Source organism: Serinus canaria, chromosome 23 (genome assembly GCF_022539315.1).
Source record: "Serinus canaria isolate serCan28SL12 chromosome 23, serCan2020, whole genome shotgun sequence".
Lineage (NCBI taxonomy): Eukaryota > Metazoa > Chordata > Aves > Passeriformes > Fringillidae > Serinus > Serinus canaria.
This window is the reverse complement of record NC_066336.1, coordinates 250,845-272,960: the sequence shown is the minus strand read 5'-3', so window position 1 is coordinate 272,960 and position 22,116 is coordinate 250,845. Positions and strand designations below refer to the sequence as shown.

Here is a 22,116-nt window from a genome sequence, read left to right as displayed (position 1 = left end):
CCGCGCGCCGCCGTGACGTCAGGCGGCCGCGCGGCCCCCGGGCCCCTCACGCCCCGCGGGCCCAGCCCCGGCCCCGCGATGCCGCGGGTCTACATCGGCCGCCTCAGCTACCAGGCCCGGGAGCGCGACGTGGAGCGCTTCTTCAAGGGCTACGGCAAGATCCTCGAGGTGGATCTCAAGAACGGGTGAGTGCGGGCTCGGCCCGGCTGCCGCGAAGGGAGGGCCCGGGCACCTGAGGCTCTTGGAGAGGCCGCGGGGGCAGAGGCGGCCGGGGCGCTCTGGGCAGTGGTGGGGGCAGGACGGCTGGGTCGCCTCCTTTGGGTGGGGTGAGAGGGGCAGGAAGCTTGGGCTCCCCCTTGCTGGGGGACGTGAAGCCTGGTCCTTTATTGGGGCGGCATGTTGGGTTGTCTCTTTTAGGGGGTGGGCAGGATGCTTGAACTTCCCCTGGAGGCGGGACAGGGCAACTGGGTCCGCCCTTCCTGCGGGGGAGAGGATGGCTGGGCTTTTGTCGGGAGAGGGCAGTCTGCTTGGTTCCTTTTTTGGGGGGGACGGAACGTTTGGGTTTCTCCTTTTTTTGGGGGGAAAGGGGCAGGACGTCTGGGCCCCTACTGGAGGGGAGTCAGGATGCGTTGGTTCTACCTTCTGTGGGGGGAGGCAGGGCGCCCGAGTTCCCCATTCTGGGTAGGGTGACAGGTTGCCTAGGATCTCCTTGGGAGGGGGTAGCAAGGAACCTTGGGGAAGCAGGATGCTCGGGTTCCCTTTTGGGGTGGGGAGCAGGATGCCTGGGTTCCCCTTCTTATCAAGGGGGGGTCATGACGCCTGGGCCTTTTTGGGGGTGCAGGATGGCTGGGGCTCGGGGGAGGGCGGCTTGTGGATTCCTGGATTTTCCTTTGGGCGGGAGTCAGGGGGGCTGGGCGGTTGGATTCCCCTTTTTTTAGAGTGGATGCAGGACACCGGCGCCCCCTCTGGGGAGCGCTCGCATGGGTGGGCTTCTCCTTTTTGGAAGGCAGGACACCTGGGTTTCTGTGACAATTGCGGGACAACAGCTGAGTCCCACTTCAGTTCTTAGGGCCAGCTCATCTGTTCTCTGCCTTGCCTTCTGTAGCGAGGGGGTGTCACTCTGCGGGTCCCCCAGGCCCCCCTGCACCCCAGGGAAAGCAGTCAAGGGTGAGCCAGGCTGCACCCAGGATAACACCTCCCCAAAAAGAACCCCATTATGTTGGGTATGGGGGGCAGAGCTACTCCCAGAGCCCTCGGGCTCTCTGGGGGTGGGTTCTGCCCCCCCACAAACACCCCAAACCTGCCATACCTCTGTGTTCTTACCTGTGCTGTTCCAGCAGCTGAGCCCTCACTGCAGCTCCAAGGGTTGGATCCTGCTCCACCAGGCCTTGGCCAAGACATTCAAGTGTGGATTTTTTGAAGAAAAAGCAAATTGCCATTTTTGGTGGGGTTTTCCCCAACACCCAAAGCCTCATAAGAGCCTTTGTTTTTTCCAAGAAACTCAGCTTGAAGCCTTCCTTATAAAGGCTGAATGGAATATGGATTTATCATTATATAGCTAGGAGAGGCACGTATTAATTTCCTTGGAGAAGAGGAATTTCTTGTACAAATGACTCCTTGAGCATTAAAGAGGCTCATTAAGTTTTAATGCTGCTTGTGCTGGCAGGTGGACATTTAACAGGTTTGTAAGATGAATAAAATCCATTATTAAAGCAAACAAGTCTTCATGTGTCAGTGTTTTAACCTACACAGCCTCAGGTGTTGTTGAAGATTAGCTGAAATACCTGAGGCTGCTGTTTTCCAGTCCTGCTGTGTATCCTTGGAAATGTTGGGGGGGGGCAGTTTCTTGTTTGTGAGTAAGCCCCAATTTTAGTATTTCTGCTTCATACGTGTTGGAGGTGGGGGGGGAAGGGACGCCAACTAAACTTTCTTAACAGATGTGAAACTGTTGTTATGTGGCTGATGTGGTAAAGGGACTTGTCTTTCTGCTTTTAAGTCAATTTAATTGTTTTTTTTAGTTTAATATTCTGAAGTCATTTGACAGGTTTGAAGTTAAATTCTTTGTCCATAATGGAACTTGAGCAGTCAGGTTTTGTGTCTGTGCTTGGGAAGCCCTGGGCTGAGCTGTGCTCTTCTGAGCCTTCCTCCATGGCTTATTTCTGGTATTGCTTAGGAAACAATTCAAACTTCCTGCATAGTGTTCATCTGGAGAGATTCTTGCAGTTGTTTCTGGGAATCTGGGGGTTCTCCTCGGTGTATCCTCCACTGTGTGTTTCAGCAGCTAAACTGGAATGCTCCAGCGAGACAATGGCATGCTAAGTGATACCACAGAGCTCTAAAAGCTTAGCTGGGGCTCACTACTTGTAATTTGAGCTTGAGATTCAATGGCTTAAAGCAATTATTACCTGAGGGAAGGACATGGAAATGAAAATGTTGGTCATATAGGATTCTCCATTTCAAATTGCAGTTTTTAATTGTGTGCTCTTAGTTTTCACACTCCTTCCTGCTCAGAGCTGCACTGACAGTCACAGCTCTGTATGTGTAGTGAATGTATGAAGTGACCAGAAAATGGAACTTTTCAGCCTGCTTTTTATCTTCTATGAACACACTAAAACCTGCTTGTGATGGCTCTAAGAAAAAAACCAAACCAGTTCTACTCCTATACTTACCTGCCTGCATTACTCTGGGCAGCTCTGAAGAATTCAGGGCTTCATCCTAATACAACGCCTGCAGGACAGAGGGATGTAACTTTTGCAGTGGATTGAGGAACTAGATTGAGAAACACAGGTCAATGGAAGGTCAAAGCTTCAAACTTCCATCCTTCCATCTACCTCCGATCCAAATCAGTGTTTGCTTTCCAAAGAGAAGTGGTTTGGGTGGGAGGGGACCTTAGAGCACATCCCGCTCCAACCCCTGCCATGGACAGGGACCCCTTCCACCGTTCCAGGCTGCTCCAAGCCCCATCCAGGCTGGTCTTGGATACTTCCAGGCATGATGAAGGCCATCTCTAACATCATGGTTGGACTCCCTGATCTTGGAGGGCTTTTCCAGTCTGAACAGTTCTGTGATTCTGTGTTTATTTGGTGTGTGGGGTAGTGCTCACTTTTAGTGGGGGGGGGTGTTTAACTTCTACCTTTAAAAAGATAACACCCTTGATTTCATCAGAGTATGCCATAATAGTAAGCTTTTGCTAACATAAAGGAATTCAGCCATTACACTCTCACATGATTTATCATTTTGTTGATGAAGAATGACTTTAGGTTTAATTCAGCGAATCAGCAGATGTATTTTCATGCCTATTTATCTCCCTGTTTTTGGAAGGGTTTTCATTTTTTTGTGAAATCTACAGGACAGCATACACAGGCCTCTGCAGGAACCTGTGAGCTGCTCTTGAGCACAGATATCTCAGATTCAGTTCCTTCCCAGTGATCCCTTTTCCTTCCCTGTCCCTAGGTATGGCTTTGTGGAGTTTGATGACCTGCGAGACGCCGATGATGCTGTGTATGAGCTAAATGGGAAAGATCTGTGTGGGGAGAGAGTGATCGTGGAGCATGCCCGGGGCCCACGCCGGGACAGCAGTTACGGTTCTGGACGCAGTAAGCACTTGTGCATTTGTATCCATGGCTTATTTTAAATAAAACATTGTTTTACTCTCTTATAAAAGTAATATAAAAGGAAAGCAGTACAAAGTTGTGACTAGTGTTCTGTAACTGTAAATGTAATTGTTGATCTGAATATTTATGAATTTGTTTGTTGTATTAAACTGTTTTAATTGATACATTAATAAACACAGTTTCTTGTACCATTTTTATTATTATCATTTCGTTTAACTATTTGAATCGTTAATTTGCAGTGGAATGTTTAACATAGATATAACAAAGACCTCAATGTTTTAATTGAAAGAGTCCTTTGAGGCTAAGATGACTGCCCGTTCCATTTGCTGACCTTGGGGTACCTTTGGCCCTTGGCTGTCCAAAAAAAAGAGAAGCCATGTGACAACCTCAAGCTTTTCCCATTAGACCTGGGTGGTGAGGATCCCAAGGCTTAGAGACAGATGAGATTAATCTGAAATAGGTGCCTGAAAAGCTTTATTCATGCCAGATATTCAGAAAGCTTTTAAGTAATATAAGTAACATTGATCAATTGGCTTTATTCAGTTTCTTCTTTCAAACTGTTATAAAAATAATATTAAATATAATGGCATGTTAATTCTAGGATAATTATAGTTCTGTGCCTCGTTTAATTACAAGCTAGTAGTAAAACTGTTTTAATGCTTTGGGTCTTTGCAAGGTGTTACATAAAGGGGGTTTGATTTAGCCCTGAGGGGGGGTCTGTGATGTCTTTGGGAACACCCGGGGCAGAGCAGTTCCATTGGGGCGGAGAGCGAGGCTCCATTTCCCTGGCTGAAGCTCTGCTGTCTGCTTGTCACCTCCTAAAGGTGGATATGGTTATAGAAGAAGCGGAAGAGATAAGTACGGTCCCCCGACCCGTACAGAATACAGATTGATTGTGGAAAATTTGTCAAGCCGCTGCAGTTGGCAGGATCTGAAGGTATGGGGCCTCTTTCCTTACCCTCTCTCTGTTACAGAACACAAAGGGTAAAAGCCATCTTCAGCAAGGCAAAGTGATGCGCTGCTCTGCTTTGCTGCAACTGAGCAACTCCACAGGGAGTAGATTTTGGAAGTAACACACATTTCGATGCAGGAGTATGTTTGCATATATGAAACCATTCATGAGAGGTTGGGAGTTGCACCTGCAGAACTGGTGGCACTGGATAGTGGGAGAATAATTTTATCCTTATCACCAGCTAACATCACGTACAGGTGTGTTTTATCTTAAGGCCTCTCAAAACAGACTCAAATCATGCCAGGGGTAGGATTCACTAGAGATGAAGGAGTTTGCCCTTGTCAGTTTGGATTTAATCCATCAACTTGTAAGGTGCTACAGCTGTTTGAAACAACAGCATTGTTCCTGCAAAGTCTCTGTTAGGAATTTCTACATCATCTAAAGCTGTTTTAAGGAGTGTTTCGGGGAAAGGATGCTTCCAGAATGAGTAATCATGAAAAATCTCTGCCAAAAACCTATTTTTGAAGTCCAGAGGAGTGGCAAGTGATTCTCAATAGTGGAGGTGTTGAGTGACACTGTGGAGCCCACAGTACCTCTGAGTACTCTGGAGGTGATGGGTTGACTTGTGTTTATCCACATCATGGATTCAGGGAGCAGGATCTCAATAGTGGATGCAAAAAGATTAGTGCTTCCTTATCAAACTGAGCAGCAATGGTTAAACCTACTTGTTTTTACTGGAACACTTTATCTTATGGTTCTCTTTTAAGGGTGTGTAAAATTTGTTCTAAACAAGCTTTGACGTAGTAGAAACTGGTCTGTAAGTGAATTTTACACTAGTTCAGGTATGTACAGAGATGCTTCCAGTGTCTTTGTTGTTAATGCTTCACACTATCAATAGCTTAGCTTTGCTTCTTGTATTAAAATCCTAAGTAGAGCATGGCATGATTAATCCTCCAGTGGATGCATTACTGCTTTTTTGGGAATAGCTTTCATTTCAGTGTACTTAAAATGGGAGTAGTGGGGTTGGAAACAAACTGGAGCTCTGTGCCCTGTTTCTGCTGCAGCCAATTTCCCCAGGAGCTGAAAGATGCCCTGGCCTGGCAAAGGCCCTGTTCTGCCTTGTCCAAAGCTGGGCAGAACAGACCCCTGATAACCAGAGAAGTTTAGGAATTGAAACAGAGAAGCCAGGAAGCATAAACTGGGAAAAAGAATTGAGCTTGGAGTTCTGTGGGGTTTTTTCCCAGCAGAATGAGCTATGTTGTCAAGGTAGAGGATAAGGGAGGTCTGCTTCTCTGTGGGCTTCTCACCTCTTCGTATTCAACCTTTATCACCTTTCCTAATTATTTCTGAAAACATGATTTGGAGAGCAAGCATTTTACTTCTTTAATCACTTCTGTAATTTCAAACTTAAGAGCCCAGAGCATATTTGATCTAAGACTTAAAGTGGGAGACTTTAAGTTATAATTTGTCTCAAAATGATCAGCCTGGTTCTAATCACACCAAGTTCATGAAGTTATAGTGTGTTATTTGGCACTACAGATGCTGTTTGGGTCAAACACTTGCTGACATCCCTGTGAATAGAAGATGCTCAGGGAGCATCGTGTCAGAAGTGAGCAGGGTCAGCTGGAAGCCTGGGTCTGGATTCAAGGCGATGGTGATTCTGTCCTCTTCCCCTAGGATTATATGCGTCAGGCAGGGGAAGTGACATATGCAGATGCACACAAAGGAAGGAAAAATGAAGGTGTGATTGAGTTCAAATCCTATTCTGACATGAAAAGAGCCCTTGAAAAGCTGGATGGGACAGAAGTAAACGGCAGAAAGATTAGATTAATGGAAGACAGACCTGGATCGAGACGGCGCCGCTCTTACTCCAGAAGCCGAAGCCATTCAAGGTATGTCTGTAAGGTATCTCAGGCTGCAGTTAAGGAACATAGAGTGGATTGAGACTTTTGGGTTCCAAAACACTCTGGAAATGTTTGGAGTTTTCAACAGGACTAGTTTTTTGAGCAGGTATTAATATCCAGGGCAAATGAGAGCTGTGTTCTGAGGTGTCTCCCTTGGTGGATGGGTGGACCTGCTCCCTGAACACCTGTCAGTGTTCTTCCCTGAAAACTCAGCCCTTGTTCCTTGTGGGAGCAGCTGCGTGGCCAGTGGAGCCATGCTCATGGAATGAAACAGAAGGTGCTTCTAACACTTCAGCTCTGAACACTGTGTTCTGCTCCAAGCATCAGGACTAACAGTTCTTTCTCAGCTTAGAAACCTCCACCTGTTCCCTGTTTCTAAGAGATTTGTTGCTTTCCTTGACTGACCAAGAGCTGCTTCAGCAGCACCAAGTGTACTCCCCTTTCCATTCTGGAGTAGAATTTGTTGCAAGAAAACTCAGGCAAATCTTTACTGTTCCTAGAAGAACTTGCTTATGAAATCAAAATCCGAAGTCAAAGCTTTATGCCAGTGTCTCACCGTATTCAAACTGTGATTTGATTGGGAAAGTGATTATCCCTTAAATAAACTGGCATCTTTTCTTCCAGATGAGCACCTTGCTCGCAGCCAGACATGGTAGCAGGGATGAAAGGTGGGGAGAGGGTGCTCTGAGTTTGTAAGTGTGTTGTGTAACTCTAAACATTTCGCTGCTGAAAGGTGCTTTAGCCCTTTGGGGTTCTGCCCACGGGGGTCACAAGCTCCCTATGGACACGTGCTAACATGGAGCTGGTTCCTTGTGTTGCAGGTCTCGCTCTCGAAGCAGGCACTCGCATAAGAGCAGGAGCCACAGTGCCAGTAGCAGCCGTTCCAAGAGCAGATCCAGATCCAGGTATGTCTTTGTCTTGGGAGAACTGGGGGCTCCCACTTCAGTGAGAAGCATGTTAAGTTTGCAGCAGGAACACTGGTTTTCTTTTCCCTCCCGTTCTCTGCATGCTCTGCTCAAACCCTTGCCACACTAAAGCAGAGCTGTCTGTTGCTTTTGCACTTCCAGGTCTGTGTCCCGTTCCAGAAGCAAGAGCCGTAGTCGAAGCAAGAGCCGTAGCAGAGGCCAGAAAGAGAAAAGCAGGACTCCAAGTAAAGAGGATAAAAGTAGGAGCCGCAGCAGGAGTGCAGAGAAATCCCGAAACAAAAGCAAGGATAAATCTGAGGGCATTCTCCATAACAGTGATGAGAAAGCCAAGAGCAGGAGCCACAGCAAGGAAAAGAGCAGGAGCAGGAGTGGGAGTAAGGAGAGGGGAGAGGCAAAGGAGAGCATGAGGAGCAGAAGCAAGGAGAAGAGTAGAAGCAAAGACAGAGAGAAGAGCATTAGCAAGGGTAGAAGCAGGAGCAAAAGCAGGGATGAGAGTAGGAGCAGGAGCCACAGCAAGGATAAAAGGAAAAGTAGGAAAAGGAGCAGGGATGATAGCAGAAGTAGAAGCCGGAGCCACAGCAAGAATGAGAAAAGCAAGAGGCGCAGCAAGCGAGACAGCAAAGGCAGCAGCAAGAAGAGAAGAAAGGACAGCCACGAGCGGTCCAGGTCAGGCTCCAAAGAAAAGGAGCAGCTCAAATCTGAGTTGGACAAGAAAGAGGTGAAAGGCAAGGGGGAGGATGCAGTGTCCCGCTCCAGGTCTAGGTCCATTTCCAAGTTCAAACCAAATATCAAATCAGATTCTCGTTCCAGGTCTAAATCTGATTCAAAGCCAAGGTCTCGGTCCAAGTCCAGGTCTAGGTCTGCCTCTCGGTCACACTCCCGGTCGAGGTCAAGGTCCCGCTCCAGATCCTAACCTTGCTGCAATGCCACTTGGAATGGTTGGAAAAGTCTTTTGTACATGTTTAGTAGCTGTAACCAAGTGATTGAAGTAGAAACCCTGTCGATGCTGTGTATTTTTAACAACCTGATGGTCTGTCTGTCATTAACTGCAGTGCTCTCTCCCTGCAGCGCTCTCTGGTGTGAGGCTGCTTCGCTTATTTTCAATCCAGTAGATAGGTTCTCTTTACATGCAGCTCTTCCTCGAGCCCCCCAGACTGGCCGGTTTTCCAAGGAGAGCCTTGCAGGGAATGAGCCCAGGGAATGAGCACTGCACCCTGGTGGGTTTATGGGATTGCAGTGATGACTGATAGGTAGGTATGATGGATTCAACAGACTTTGCCCTTGATTGATGCCCTTTGATGTCTGCCATTTAGTGGAAGTGCTAAGTCTTAAGTTTCATACTACTTTTGTTCCATATTTTTTGGACTTACAAAGTTGTGAATAGCACAGTCAAAAGGAAAAAAAAAATAGAGGTACTTGCAGTAATCTATAGGGAAAAGAACTATAGTTCCATATTCTGGTATTGTGACAATATCCTTGTTTTATATTAAATTTTTTTATTTTATTTTTCCCTGTCTTGCAAAGTACAGTGATCCCCGTTTCCATGAAATTTGAATAAAGACTATTTTTGCTTGATGACATTTGGTTACGTGGTGCTGTGTTGTGATTGTCAGCATTTTCTACTGATCAAGGTAAGGCTGAATTCGTAGAGAGTCACTCACAGAAAAAAAGTTCCTAATTCAAAAAGTCACTTCACATTCAGTGTAGGCACAACACTTGAATACAGTCCAGATAAAGAAGTTATTTCTCCAGCATATTTTTCAGGAGTTTTTCCTCCTACTAAAACACCTGTGCTTGGGAAGAGCCTTCATAAAAGAAAAAGCTCAGGATGTGCTTCTGGGCTTGGAAGCACAGAGGGTGGTGGTGCCTGTTCTGTGGTATGTCCCCAGCATCCCTGGGGACCTGGAGAGATGGGAGGGCAGCTTCTAGCAAGAGTTTTGTAGGTGTTCCAGAATAATACCCCAAATTTAGACTTGGGCCATTTGCAAATTGCTCAGACTGAACTTCCCACAAGCTCTTCTCCTGCACAATCGGCTTCGAATGAAGAAGTGACATCCTCAGCACCTGTTCTGCCTGCAAGCAACATTCTGAAAAATAGAAGGCAAAATGTATTTTGTGAGTTCTTGGTCTGTAACAAAAAGGTTAGTTACAGCTTCCCCTAAAACTGTCCTTTGGCCAATTCCAAACTGCTCACAACTTGATGGCAGCAGCTTTCCAGCAAGAGTCACTTCATAGGTGTAGTAATTCCATATAATTTGATCATTTGGAACTTGTCCTGCCATATTAAAAAGAGAAGAGGTAACAGATCATCAGAGTTGCTTGCAACACAAAATATCTCCCCACGCTTTGAGAGGCGTCAGGGCTCAGCAAGTAGCTCAGACTTCATCAAATGTCATATTACCACAGCAGCATGAGAAATCTCTGTGGAAGTGACATCTTCAGAAGGAAAAGCCTTTTCCAGCTGTATATATATTTAGTGCTTTAACATCTTATAGTCTTAAAATGACATTTTTAATTCTTTTTGCTGCTTAATACAGAAGCAAACCAACCAAGGAAGATGTTTGCTAGTAAGGGATAATTAACTGAAAAATAATTTTAAGAAAATCTGCAAATTACACAGTCTAGGTAAAGATTAAACAGTGACTCCAGTTTCTGCTGTCTGGCAATTCCATTCCAAATGACCAAGCCAGATTTTAGTGAGCCCTTTGGGAGAATCATCTATTCCTTAAATACCTGAGGACAGACCTCCCACATACCTAACGGAGGTATGTAGGAAACTTGTCTGAGGTGGAGGTTGTGTAGTAAGAAAAGGGAAAGCCAAAAATCCTCCATGTGAGAGCACCTGGAGCAGTGGTGGTTCCTGGGTGTGCAGTGCAGGGTTTGGACACACCACCCACTGCAGGAGCACCTGTGCTTTACTGCCCAGAGCAGGGACAGACCTTGGTATGGGCTCATCCTCCCCAGCCACCACATGTGTGGGTTGCAGTGTTGGAGCAGGAATTCCCAGGGAATGGACATTCTGAGACATCTTAAGTGCTGATAATTATAGTGAAGCATTGGGAGTGCCCCCAGAACAGTGACTCCATGGGCAGGGCCAGGCACACGCCTCAGCTGGGTGCTGCCTCATCATTTAATGTTCATTTCTGTCTCACAAACGTCACTGAGTGAGTCTCACGCATTAATTTTGCATTTAAGTGTAGGGTTTGCATCAAAACCTCCAACTCATGGCTCCCTGGTGTGGGCACTTTGCCTTTCTCAGCCTGGAGTTGATCAGTCTTGATCTCAAACTGCAGAGATCTGCCTGGCAGCAGGTGTGAAACCAGGGCAATGGTAATAATACAAAATATTAACAGTAATAATTATATTGCATAGCCAGAGAGGAAGATTAGTGGAAAGTCTATTGCAATAATTCCACAATATTCCCAAGTAACATTTCTGTGTGAATAATTATATACAAGGTGAGGACTCAGCTTTAGGCTGGAAGTACCTACCCAAAATGCACTGAAAAACAGCCCCAAATCTGATGTAGGGTTGGGGTAACTGTCTTATGGGGCACTTTGGAGGTGAGAGCTCTGAGGAGGGAAGGCAGGAATGCAAGCAGTGGGCAGGTTCTGGTAAAACAATCAGTGAAATAAAAGGGCATGAAGCTTCAAACTAGGGATCTCTCAACAAAACTTACAATTCAAATCAAATTAAGAGTTTAAATAAATATGGATGGTTCAATTACTTGCAAATTTTTTTTGGCTCCAACAGCCCTGCAAACCTGGACCCACTGAATGCTTCAACACTGGCAGAAAGCTTCTGCAGGATTTGTTTTAGCTGGAACTTGCTGGCACAGATGAGGTAAGAAACGTATTTGTTTTCTGACTAAATTTAAAGATTCTAAAGGGTATTTTATGTGCCTCACTCAAGAGATGAAGAATATTGTGATATGTATTTCAAATGAGCCATTGCAAATCTCGTTTTTTATTTTCCTGAAATCCCATTCCATTTAAGCTGTCACAGCTTGGGGCCTGCTTGTGCTCCTGGCGGAAACCCGCGACGCGTCATTAAAAAATCCTACCCCCAACTCTTTTATTGTTCCAAAATTAAAATACAAAGGAAAATAACAGTCTCAGATGAGAAGGCAAACAAGTTTAACAAATGCGGAGAAGAGGGGGCAATATCCTCTGTTACTCGTGCAGGGGGGGAAGGCAGCGGGACACCGTGGTCACCATTTGCTGGATGCCGGCGGCAATGGCGATTTACAGCTCCCGTCCCAAACCTCCCCTGCCCCAATCCCCTGTCAGCCATGAACGTGTCCCAGCGCCCATGGCCGTGCCCAGGCTTCACCCGGCCGGCTCAGGGAGCGGGGCTGTGCCCCTCACACCCATATGCCCCGTCCCAGTGCCAGCTCTGTCCCAGTTCATGCCTATCCCAATGCCAGTCCTGTCCCAGTGCCAGCCCTATCCCAGTTCACTCCCATCCCACGCTTCCATGTCCCAGTACCAGCCCATACCAGTGCCATCCCTACCCCAGTGCATCTCCATCCCACTGCCAGCTCAGTCCTAGGTCCTCCCGGTACCCCGTACCCAGTGCCCCCTATCCCAGTACCACACACCCAATTCCCCACATCCCAATACACCCGTACCCAGTGCCCCCTATCCCAGTACCACACACCCAATTCCCCACATCCCAATACACCCGTACCCAGTGCCCCCTATCCCAGTACCACACACCCAATTCCCCACATCCCAATACACCCGTACCCAGTGCCCCCTATCCCAGCACCACACACCCAATTCCCCACATCCCAATACACCCCGTACCCAGTGCCCCCTATCCCAGTACCACACACCCAATTCCCCACATCCCAATACAGCACTACCCCATATCCAGTACCGCCCCGCTCTCGGTCCCCATCCTCTGCCAGCGCCACCTCCCCCGGGCCGGGGCCGCGCATGCGCTCGGGGGCCCGCGGGGCTCGCAGCGCTGCCTGGTCTCCATCGTGAGGCCCCGGAGCGGCGGCGGGGCCGGGCCGGGCCGGGCCGGGCCGGGCCGGGCCAGGCGAGGCCGGCGGTGAGTGAGGGAGGGCGGGGGTCGGGGCCGGGCGGGGGCGTCGCCATCTTGGAGGGGTGGGGGTCCGGGATCGCAAATGGCGCCGCCGGGCCGGGGCTGCCGGGGCCCCGCGGGCGGAAAGTGCGTTTAAACACCCGAAAGAGGCAAAACCACCGCAAACCCGCCGATGGACGCCGGCAGAACGCGGACCAAAGTTATTTGCACGGTTATAAAGTAGTTACAGTTTCTGAGCTGGTCATTGCCCAATTTTGACCCAAGAAGTTGAGGAGAAAATCGCGGTTATCCCGCCTGGGAGCTGCTCCGGCGAAACTCCTCGGGACTGTGACAACTCAAAAATATCAGCAAACACATAAATCCAGTGCAGTAGAAACAGTTCTTGGAAACCTCCCGAAAACCAGAAAGATTTAAGTTTGAAAACAGATTTTACATGACGGAAAAAAACAAAAAACCATCAAACTTTCTGGCAGCAAATTCAGAGCGCCGAACTATTGGAATGGGGATTTTGGGAGGGGGAGTCCGCGCTGAATAAATAGAGAGATAAATATAATAATTCAAAAGTATCGATCGGCTGCGGTAGGGGTCGGTGTGGGACAGTCTGAGTGATGTTTGGTGTCAGGAAAAGGGGATTAGGACAGTTTTATGGGCTCCTGCTGCTGCAAGGAATCGGATTAGATTTATACTATGAAAACAATTAATTTATTCAATTACTGCCCAGATAAGTTTTTGAAAATAGCCTGTAACTGGGATTAAGGGATAAAGAGTTCTGATATTTTGTGCCAAGAGACGTTTTAGGTCTATGTTTTATAACATAGTAGAACAGAAGTCAAAAGGAGGGAAAACAGACTTGGTGCTTCAAACTTTCCTTCCCTACGCAGCAATTAAGAGCAGTCTGATGTGGTTTAATCAGCGTTTTGCTTCCTCAGTTCATGATCTACAATCTACTTAGATTATACATTTTTGAGGATGGGAACAGTCTTTTCCTTAGTGAGTATTCCTGCTTGGCCACGGGAGATATGTAATGATGATTAATAGCAGTCCCCAGGGTAGTCTGCTGGATTGCAGTTTTACAAAGTATTTACAGATGCAATTAAAACAGAGGATGTCTTTGGCCTCTCTGCACTGGTTTTGCCCTGAAATTGATTGCACCTTATTTTGCAAGTAATCCCATTAAAGCTGAACGTGTGTGAAATGAACTGTAATTCCTGGTGAGTGCTGGGGTGGAATCAGAGCCCAGTTTGAGCTGCTGAGGAGAGCTGGGTACAACTGCTGGGCAAAGTGTGCAGGGCCAGCTCCGTTTGTTTTGGCCAGAGGTGATTTATTCTGTCTTCAGGGTTTCATTGCCATAATGAGCAAGTTGCAGGAGGGTGAGTGGGTACACATCTAAATGTACTCTGCAGACCATTGCTGCCCCACTGGCTCCTCAGGACCTAGGGTCTGTTTTCCTTGCATCAGCCATGCTGTTTGTCAGCAATTTTATCTCCGTTTCTTTATTTACTGAAATTTTAAGTCTTCACACTGATTTTTAAAAGTAACACTGTGAATTCATTTGAAGCAGTGTCTGCCGTCTTACTTTAAATGTGCTTAAAATTGTGTTGGTTTATCTGCAGGAGAAGGCCTGGCTAGCCCTTATCTCACTTCTATCTTCATGCAAACTGTTTAGTGCAGATACCTCTGGAAATGCCAATATATTCCATTGGTGTTGAGGGGGAAGCTTCAGTGTAACCCCTTTATCCTTTGCCATTAGTGCTGGTAGTTTTTGAGAGATGACATGTGCTGCAAGCCTGACACTGGGACGTGGAATCAGGTCCTCTCAGGATGACGATGGAGATCATAAAATCATGGAATACCCTGAGTTGGAAGGGACCCACAGGGATCATCGTGTCCAAGTCCTGGCACAGGACACCCCAGCAATCCCACTGTGAGTGTTGTCAGACAATAAGGTGTGGAGTGTCCATGTGCCAGTCCATGCCTCACCTCTGGGCAGGAAAGTGTTCTGGACGCCTAAATCTCATTCTCAGAATTGCACGGTTTGAGTATCAAGGAAATGTAGATAAACTGGATCAAAACCAGATTGACCCACAGCAGTGGGCATTTACAGCCTCTCTGTGAAATAACAAGGTGATTAATGAGTTGCCGTGTTGGTTCTTCTTCCCCACACACTGTTCTCTCTGTCCCATATTTTCTGTAATTTTTAATCTATTTCAGCTTTTCCTCAAGCCCTCCAGTTGTGCTGCATGGGCACAAGAGCGGGAAGAAGGAGACACAGTGGGATGAAAAATCAGATTGGAGACTTGGGGGAAAAATGACCAAGTGAGTCCTTGTTAAGGAAGCCTGGCAGCTGCACACTCCTGCACGTGGAATCAATTAGCACCCAAAGCCAACAGAGATCTGACCAAGCCCTCTTTCTCCTAATTAGCATCACTCACTGTGTTCCGCAGGTGAGGTGTGAGGGCAGATGTGCTTTGCTGAATTAGGCAGTTTATTTTCCAGAGAATGGTTCAATTTAGTGGTAAAATATTTTATCCCCAAGGAATGGGTGTTTTATTGCTGGGTTTAGCATATTTTGGCTCATCTCCTGTTTGTTTGTTTGGTTTTGGGTTTTTAAATTTCTGATTGAATTCAGCAAAGTGATGGGATAAATGTGTGGTAGAGCTAAGCAAACAGATAGAGGTTGTATTCATGAATCACACAGGATTTGTTTTGACAACCCTATTTATGCTGTAGCTTTTGAACTTTTTGAAAGGCTGAGAGAATTGGGATTTTTCAGCGTGAAGAAGAGAAAGCTTCGAGGTGACCTAATTGCAGCTTTCCAGTGCCTAAAGGGAACACACCTAGAAGAAAGCTGGAGAGAGACTATTTACAAGGGCCTGGAGCAACAGGGGAAGCAGGAATGGCTTCACACTGACAGAGGCAGGTTTAGATCAGATATTAGGAAGGGATTCTTCTCTGTGAGGGTGGGGAGGCCCTGGCACAAGGATAGCTGTGGCTGCCCCTGGATCCCTGGAAGTGTCCCAGGTCAGGTTGGACAGGGCTTGGAGCCACCTGGGATAGTGGAAGGTGTCCCTGCCCAAGGCAGGGGTTGAGACTGGATGAGATTTAAGGACCCTTCTGATCCCAAACCATTCTAGGATTCTGTGATTCTCCTTTGGGTCACTCCTGCAGAGCATGAAGGTTTTTAAGGTGTGTAATGCCTGTGTGGCTCCAGGTGATGTTCAGAAGTGTGTTTAAGTGTTGCAGTGATTACAAGTGATTCCCAGGGACTGGGATTAGCAGCTCTGGAGGAATCATTCCTGGGGCTCCCAGCTGAGCCCTGTGGAGGTTTGTGTGGGGCTCAGCAGTGTTGTTTTATATTAGATGATCAAGTGTAAGAGCCCTCAGTACCTTGGTTAGTGGGTCTGGTTGAAACGTTCAGCTGGAACACAATAGCTGGCTGCCCAGAGAGCTGCTTTGTCCTTAAGATGCCAAATATTTTTTTTTTTTTCCTGTTTAATCCTCTTTCCTCCTCTCTCTTCCTGGTTTATTCCAGTTCTTGCATGCACAAAATGCATTTTTCCTTAGTACCATTCAAGAACATCTCTGGAAGGACAGATTATTTCTGGAGGGTTTGTGTGGATTTCATATTAGCAAACCTGCTCTACTGAGTGTCAGTTAATGAAAGTTTGTGAAGGACTTTGGCAGATCTCATTGTCTAAAAGGTGTTTTAACGTTTTAATTTTATAGTTGTCTTTTTCTTTACTTCTGCAGTGCCAAGACAAGCTGTGCCCTGCTCTGATTCCCAAACCTGTGAGCAAATGGATTGCTTTGAGAATGGAAAGATTTGTACTCAAACAGGCTCCCAGCAGCACAGGGAGAGGTACATAAATCCCAGATTTTTCCCATTTTTTGTTTAAAAACATTTAAAGGGAGTGTAGTGTTGGTGTCAGTAGAATGAACCTGTCAGACCAAGTGTTCTATATCCAGGAAATCCTGCAGACACCTTTCATTTCTTCAGGTCCTCGGGCCTCCTCATTCCAGGAGGTTCAGAGACACTGGAAACAGTGCAGGAATAATGTTTTAATTTTATATTGGTTTTAATTTTGGATGTTTAATGATATCAAAGACATTCCAGATGATTGCAGAAACGGGAAATAATGGAAATCTTACTACCAGCAGTGGCAGTCAGGTGGCTGAGGCTGGCAGACCTGTCAGACGTCTCCGGAGGAAGAGAAGATTGCCTCTAGATTCAGAGGATGAGGAGGAAAATGCCTATGAGGATGAGGTAAATGAGGCTGGATGTACTTCCTTTAGGGAGAGCTGTGGAAAGCAGGGGCAGTTGTCTCAGAGTTCCTTGTGCAATGACAGCTGGGCTGAGGGAGCTTGTTCTGTACCCAGGGAATGGTCTGAGTCTGATCCTGATTTACATCAGTGTTGGGAATATCTGTTCTGAGGAGTCACAGGGGTGAATGAATAGCTCAGGTGAAGTGAAAGTCAGGAGTTCACAGTAATAACATCACATGTCTCCAGAATAACTGCACTCAAATACTGTTGTGTGATATTGAAGATCAGTGTCAAAGCACAGGGTTTGTTTGGGTTTTATTACATACTTGAATGTACTCTCACTGCACCACCAGAAACCTGTATTAATGGTGCAAAAACAGCAGTACCTCAGTCCTGAACTGATCTTTCATTCAGTTTCCTGCAGCCCCTAACTCCCTCCTGGGGCCCTGTGCTCTGCTCCTGCCCATCAGTGCCTCTCTGAGCCATTTTATGTTTATTCACATCAGGGTTCTGTATGGCAGAACAGGGGCAATGAAGCTGCAGCCTCTGCTGTCATGAGCAGTTTAACTCATCGTCTCTCTGAGCTTTTCTCTGGGATGTGGGTGAGGTGTTTTAAGGGGTGGATGTTTCCAGAAGTCCTTGCAGTCTCTCTCTTCCCCCTTCTCCTCATTCTCATTAGAAACTGTCCCCCTGTCCCTTCTGGGGAGTGTTTGGCAGGCAGCTTTGTATGGCACACTTGGCCTGGTTTTGGTTTGCTCTGAGAAGTGACAGCCTGGGAGGAATCAAGCCCGAGTTTGCAAACACAAAGAAGAAATGGGAATGAGGGTCGGGCATGGAGTGTGACACAGAGAGAACACATTGCCTGGGGTGCTCATCTATGACAGGAGTTACTTGAAGCTTCTACTTCCTTCAGGGCTTCATAAATGCCTTTTTCCCCCTGTATCGGTTCCCTGGCATAGACAGGTGTAAGAAAGGGAAAGGAAAAAGGAGTGTTCCAGTAAGGCTGCTGATGTGAGCAGCAAATCCTGCATTGCAGAAAGCTAATCCTCTGTATTGTAATGGACATTTTGGTCCTGTGCTGCTCTTTAAGATTTAAATGAACTTCAGTAGCATATATTAAATAACTCTAAAGCACTTTGGGATACCAAGGTCAGTGTTATCTTTATACCATTCCCACCTGATGTTCTTTCAGGGTTGTTAAAGAGACAGCAATACTGGCCAGTAGTCCTTTTAGTTACCTGTTACATCCGTGTTGTACCTGCATTGTGAGATGATCAGAGGGAAGGAAAAACTATCTTGCTAAACTTCTTTTTAACATATCTGTGTCTAGGAGAAGAATAAATCAAATAATATGAAAAGCCGCAGAAACACTAAACCAATAAAACAAGGTGAGCTAAGCTCATAGTCTCTTTTCTTTAATGTTTATAGTTTTTTTTAGTAGCTATTATAAAATGAATAATAACAAACAGAAAAATAAAGGACAGGAGAGCTCATTTCACATTCAGAACAGCTTATTAGGTCCATAACCCTCTTACCACTGTCAGCTTCGGAGGTGTATTAGCTGGAATATCCTGGATTTGTCTGCATAATGGACATAGGGTAAGGATCTGGAAGGAGTCAGCTTCATCCAGAGCTCACTGAAGAGAATAAGAATCTTTTTTTCATTGACTTTGGAGAGCTTCAGCCACAGCCTAGAGTGCTAAGTAAAAGATAAGTTGTAAACAACATGATTGATTGTAGACTATGAGTTAAATGTATTATATACCTTAAATCAGTCATTATGTAACTGGGGGGAGAGTTTTAATATACATTTAGAATGGAATTTTCTGTGTGTATGACTGTGGTTCTACCAGAATGAATCCAAGTTGTTTCCATCATCTGGGAGCTGCCTCTCTAGTAGATGCGTTGTGTTATTAGGACATTATAAATATATGTGTGCATATAAAAAAACATTGTGAAGTTAACAAAAAAAATCACTTGGTTTTTAATTTATTTCATTTTAGGCTTATTTTGGCTGCAATTATCTGTCTCTCTGCTGCCTATTATGTCAGGAGGAGGAATTAATTCCCACAATTTTAAGTTATTCTGTCTTGTCCAGACTTTTCCTTGGCACGTTTCCATGGGCAGCTTGCCAGCAGTCCAGGTGCCACAGTGCATTTGACCTGTGATACAATAAATTTTCATTTCTTGAGGAATGAGCACAGTTTTCCTATTGCTGGAATTTCCAAAAGCAGGCAAAAGCAAAGAAGGAAAGCAAAACCTTTCCTCAGAAGTTGAGTAACACTGCCTCTTCTGGGGTGCCACAGCAAACATGGGAGGAGAAGGAGAAGAGAGGAGGAGAAGCTGAGCAGGAGGCATCAGAGAGAAGTGTTCATTTTCTTGTTGTTTTTGATTAATTAGTGCCTCCTGGAAAGAAGAAAGTATGGAACTGGTCTTCCTACTTGGAAGAGGAACAGATGCCAGCTGCTCCCCAAAAGCTGTTCAGAGAGGTTGGCAGCTTTTTTCACTCTCTTGCTGTTTTTCTCAGGCAACATCACGGGATTACTGGCAGTCACAGGATTACCAGCTCGGTGGAGGTGGGACTGGAGACCACCCTTAAACTAGCAGTTGTATTTCTGAGTTGTTTTGGTACAGGTAGGCCAGGGAAACAGGCATTTGCCCTGGGCATCTCATCCCAAACCAGGGTGTAAAAGATGCTGGTTGAATATCACAGATAAGCAGCAGCTGTTTGGATCTGCTCTCCTCTGGACCAGTGGGCTGTTAGGCAGCTTCCAAGGATGGCTGGAGAGGGACAGTCTGCTGTCTGTCACATGTCCTGTGGCATTGAGCAGAGCCTTCGCAGCCTGTCCCTGTGCTGGTCAGGCAATGGTGTGGGCACGCTGGGGAGTGCCAGGAGGGAGGGTGCCCTTGTGGCAGTCACATGGCAGTGCCAGAGGCTGAGTTCAGCCTTGGTGAAGCTGCTTCTGCACCCCAGTTAAATGTGCAGCTCCCAGTGAGCTCTTCAGAGCCCAGGGCTGTTGGTCCTTCCAGAGGGAGCTTAAAAGGAACGTCCAGTGTCCACTCCTGCACTGGGTCATTTGCAATCCCAGTACAGGGTGCTTTTAAACTTTTACTGTATTTCAACTGTTTCACTTGGATTAAGACTGCAGATAAATGAAAAACACAAATGTTTTCTGGAAGAACTGTAAAACTGAGCTGCAGCTCAAGCCTGCCTTGTCCCTTTCACCATTTGAAGTTGACAAGTTACCTTTTGGTGGGAGTCTAGACTGACGCAAAGTGATTGTAGCTTTCCCAGCTCTTTAGTTCTGCATTGAGAGGGGATTCTTTTGTGTTTGAGAAGAGCTCATTTCTGCATCTGCTCAAAGATGTGTTCATAGCTAATTGCAACAGTGCAGTGGTTTTGAGAGATTAATTAGAATAACAAGTGAATGTGAAATAAGGTGATGGTGCCATTACTGATCCCTGAGCCTGCACCTGTCTGTTGGAGCCACAGTCACTTGGGGTGGGATTTTCTTCTCTGAGGTGAGCATTTGAAGCCTGAAATATAAAAATTGAAGCCTTAAGTGTGTTATGACTGCTCTGCAACAGATTTTGTCTTTAGGAATTAAAAACAAATGTTTCTTTCCCCCTCACAGTATCAGTCATTCCCACAAGGCCGAAATGGATTTAAAGTTGGAATGAAATTGGAAGGGGTGGATCCTGAACACCCCTCTCGATTCTGTGTTCTCACAGTTGCTGAGGTAGTTGCTTTTCTTGTCTGTGATTCCAAAAGTCCCATGTACATCTAGAATAATTTATTTTTTCAATAAAAAGTAGAAACATAAGAGTAATAGTACTTCAGCTAGTTAATTAATGGTGACACTGAAGGAAAGGTGTTATGTAATTAAGGATTTTTGCCTGAAATCCTACTGGCAGATTTTTGCACTTGTAACTAGGAATAGCAAACCTATTAATTGCCTGTAGTGAACAAGTATGAAAAAGAACAATGCCATGAGGCCCTAAGACTTAGTAAATATAAACAAGTCAGAATGCTTTTATGCAAGTTCAGTTATGTGAAATCTGGGTTGATCTGGTATAGACATTTAAGTTCTGGGGCTGCTTTTGTACCCCAGGAATGTGTTCATGGCACGGAGCAGGGCTCAGGGAGGTTCTGCTGACCAGCTCTATTTCCAGCTGTTTGAAGTGGGGAAGGAGGAGCATGGAAACTGGGAGAGCAAATAAGTTAAAATACAGCTAGAGTTTCTGAGAATAAATGAGATCCTAAGTTACTTTCTCTGTAAGTGCAAATATGAGGGAGCGTTTTATTAGTGATTATTTTTCTCCTTTGTGACCCTTGGTGGTAATCAGAGCTTCTCTCACTGTAGGTCCAGGGGTACAGGCTGCGACTGCACTTCGATGGTTACCCCGAGTGCTATGACTTCTGGGCTAATGCTGATTCCTCAGACATCCACCCTGTGGGCTGGTGTGAAAAAACAAGCCATAAGCTGCTCCCTCCTAAAGGTATGGCAGAAAATAGAGCGGTGTACAAGAAACCATACATTCTACTAAGATGTCCTGGCTCTGCATATTTCATTTTTAGTGTGATTTCATTGTGGAACTCGGTCTGAGGGGCAAAAGGGAAGAGGTTTAGCTAACACAGTGACTCACAAAAGAGCAAAATATCTTCTCTGTGATATTCCTAAGGACTGACGTTGTTAGTTACAGCAGAAACTCTGGGTTGAATGTCTCGCTGTGCTTCAGAACACACTTATTTTCTGCATTCAGTTCTTTTCTGCATTCAATTTCCTAGAAACATTTGAAGGTTGAGATTAATGATTGGACATTATGGTGAAAAAGAGAGAGCTGATTTAGCTGAAAAGCACAGCCACCAGAGATCATAGCAGGGTAGTTTTCATGCAAAGTTCATATTCTTTCCAGGTAATTTCCATTTCTGAAAAACCCATCAGAATGTACCAGAATTTTCTCTATTCCTAGGTTTCAAGGAGGGAGAATTTAATTGGACTTCCTATCTGAAGAACTGCAAAGCTCAAGCAGCTCCAAAAAGCCTTTTTAAGACCCTCAGCAATGTAAGTGGTGACAAGGAATAGAAGTGGTTTCAGTAGGTCTGGTGCTAAGTGAATTTTAACCAGAATATTTATGTGGTTTTAATATGCTTATGTCAGAGGTACAACCATGGTACAATCAGATGCAAACTACTTCTTGCAATGTTTTATTTTTAAGAAGGAAAATTATTGCAATTTTTCTTCCTTTCCCCAGTCACTGACTTTCCAGAGAAAGAATTTGTATTTCCCTTCCTCCTTAATGCTGGAGGAAAAGATTTACTGAAGCATTTATTTAATATAATACAACTATCTGTTTTACTGTGTCTCTGCAGTCAAGGTATTTGTGCCACTTTCATGTAATTT

At 45.7% G+C, this 22,116-nt stretch overlaps 2 protein-coding genes across 10 annotated transcripts in view; both read left to right on the top strand.

The window, feature by feature from the left end:
- The first annotated feature begins 18 nt into the window (after positions 1-18).
- Positions 19-8,974, top strand: SRSF4 (serine and arginine rich splicing factor 4). The gene is made up of 6 exons (XM_009097534.3): positions 19-185; positions 3,454-3,596; positions 4,439-4,551; positions 6,244-6,458; positions 7,292-7,375; positions 7,538-8,974. Exons 1-6 carry the CDS (start codon positions 79-81, stop codon positions 8,307-8,309), a joined length of 1,434 nt encoding a protein of 477 aa, XP_009095782.2. The 5' UTR covers positions 19-78; the 3' UTR covers positions 8,310-8,974.
- LOC103822554 (lethal(3)malignant brain tumor-like protein 4) overlaps positions 8,899-22,116 on the top strand; it is a 39,052-nt gene continuing 25,834 nt past the window's right edge. The window contains exons 1-10 of one of the 9 annotated variants that reach the window (XM_018922475.3): positions 8,899-9,027; positions 11,150-11,239; positions 14,660-14,764; positions 16,199-16,307; positions 16,604-16,712; positions 18,042-18,099; positions 19,112-19,200; positions 20,347-20,451; positions 21,076-21,211; positions 21,686-21,777. In XM_018922475.3, coding sequence (XP_018778020.1) covers position 14,764; positions 16,199-16,307; positions 16,604-16,712; positions 18,042-18,099; positions 19,112-19,200; positions 20,347-20,451; positions 21,076-21,211; positions 21,686-21,777 — 699 coding nt within the window. In that variant the 5' untranslated portion in view covers positions 8,899-9,027; positions 11,150-11,239; positions 14,660-14,763. Of the gene's footprint in view, positions 9,028-10,109; positions 11,240-12,361; positions 12,455-12,529; positions 14,373-14,659; positions 14,893-16,198; positions 16,308-16,603; positions 16,713-18,041; positions 18,100-19,111; positions 19,201-20,346; positions 20,452-21,075; positions 21,212-21,685; positions 21,778-22,116 lie in introns of those variants that run through there. The other 8 variants (XM_018922476.3, XM_018922477.3, XM_050983413.1 and 5 more) reach the window with 8 other exon arrangements.

Excerpts from the sequence above, each read along its gene's own strand:
- SRSF4 (XM_009097534.3), top strand. The coding sequence starts at position 79 with ATGCCGCGGGTCTACATCGGCCGCCTCAGCTACCAGGCCCGGGAGCGC. Across the intron at positions 186-3,453 it reads GAGGTGGATCTCAAGAACGG|GTATGGCTTTGTGGAGTTTG; the intron begins GTGAGTGCGGGC and ends CCCTGTCCCTAG. Across the intron at positions 7,376-7,537 it reads AAGAGCAGATCCAGATCCAG|GTCTGTGTCCCGTTCCAGAA; the intron begins GTATGTCTTTGT and ends TTGCACTTCCAG.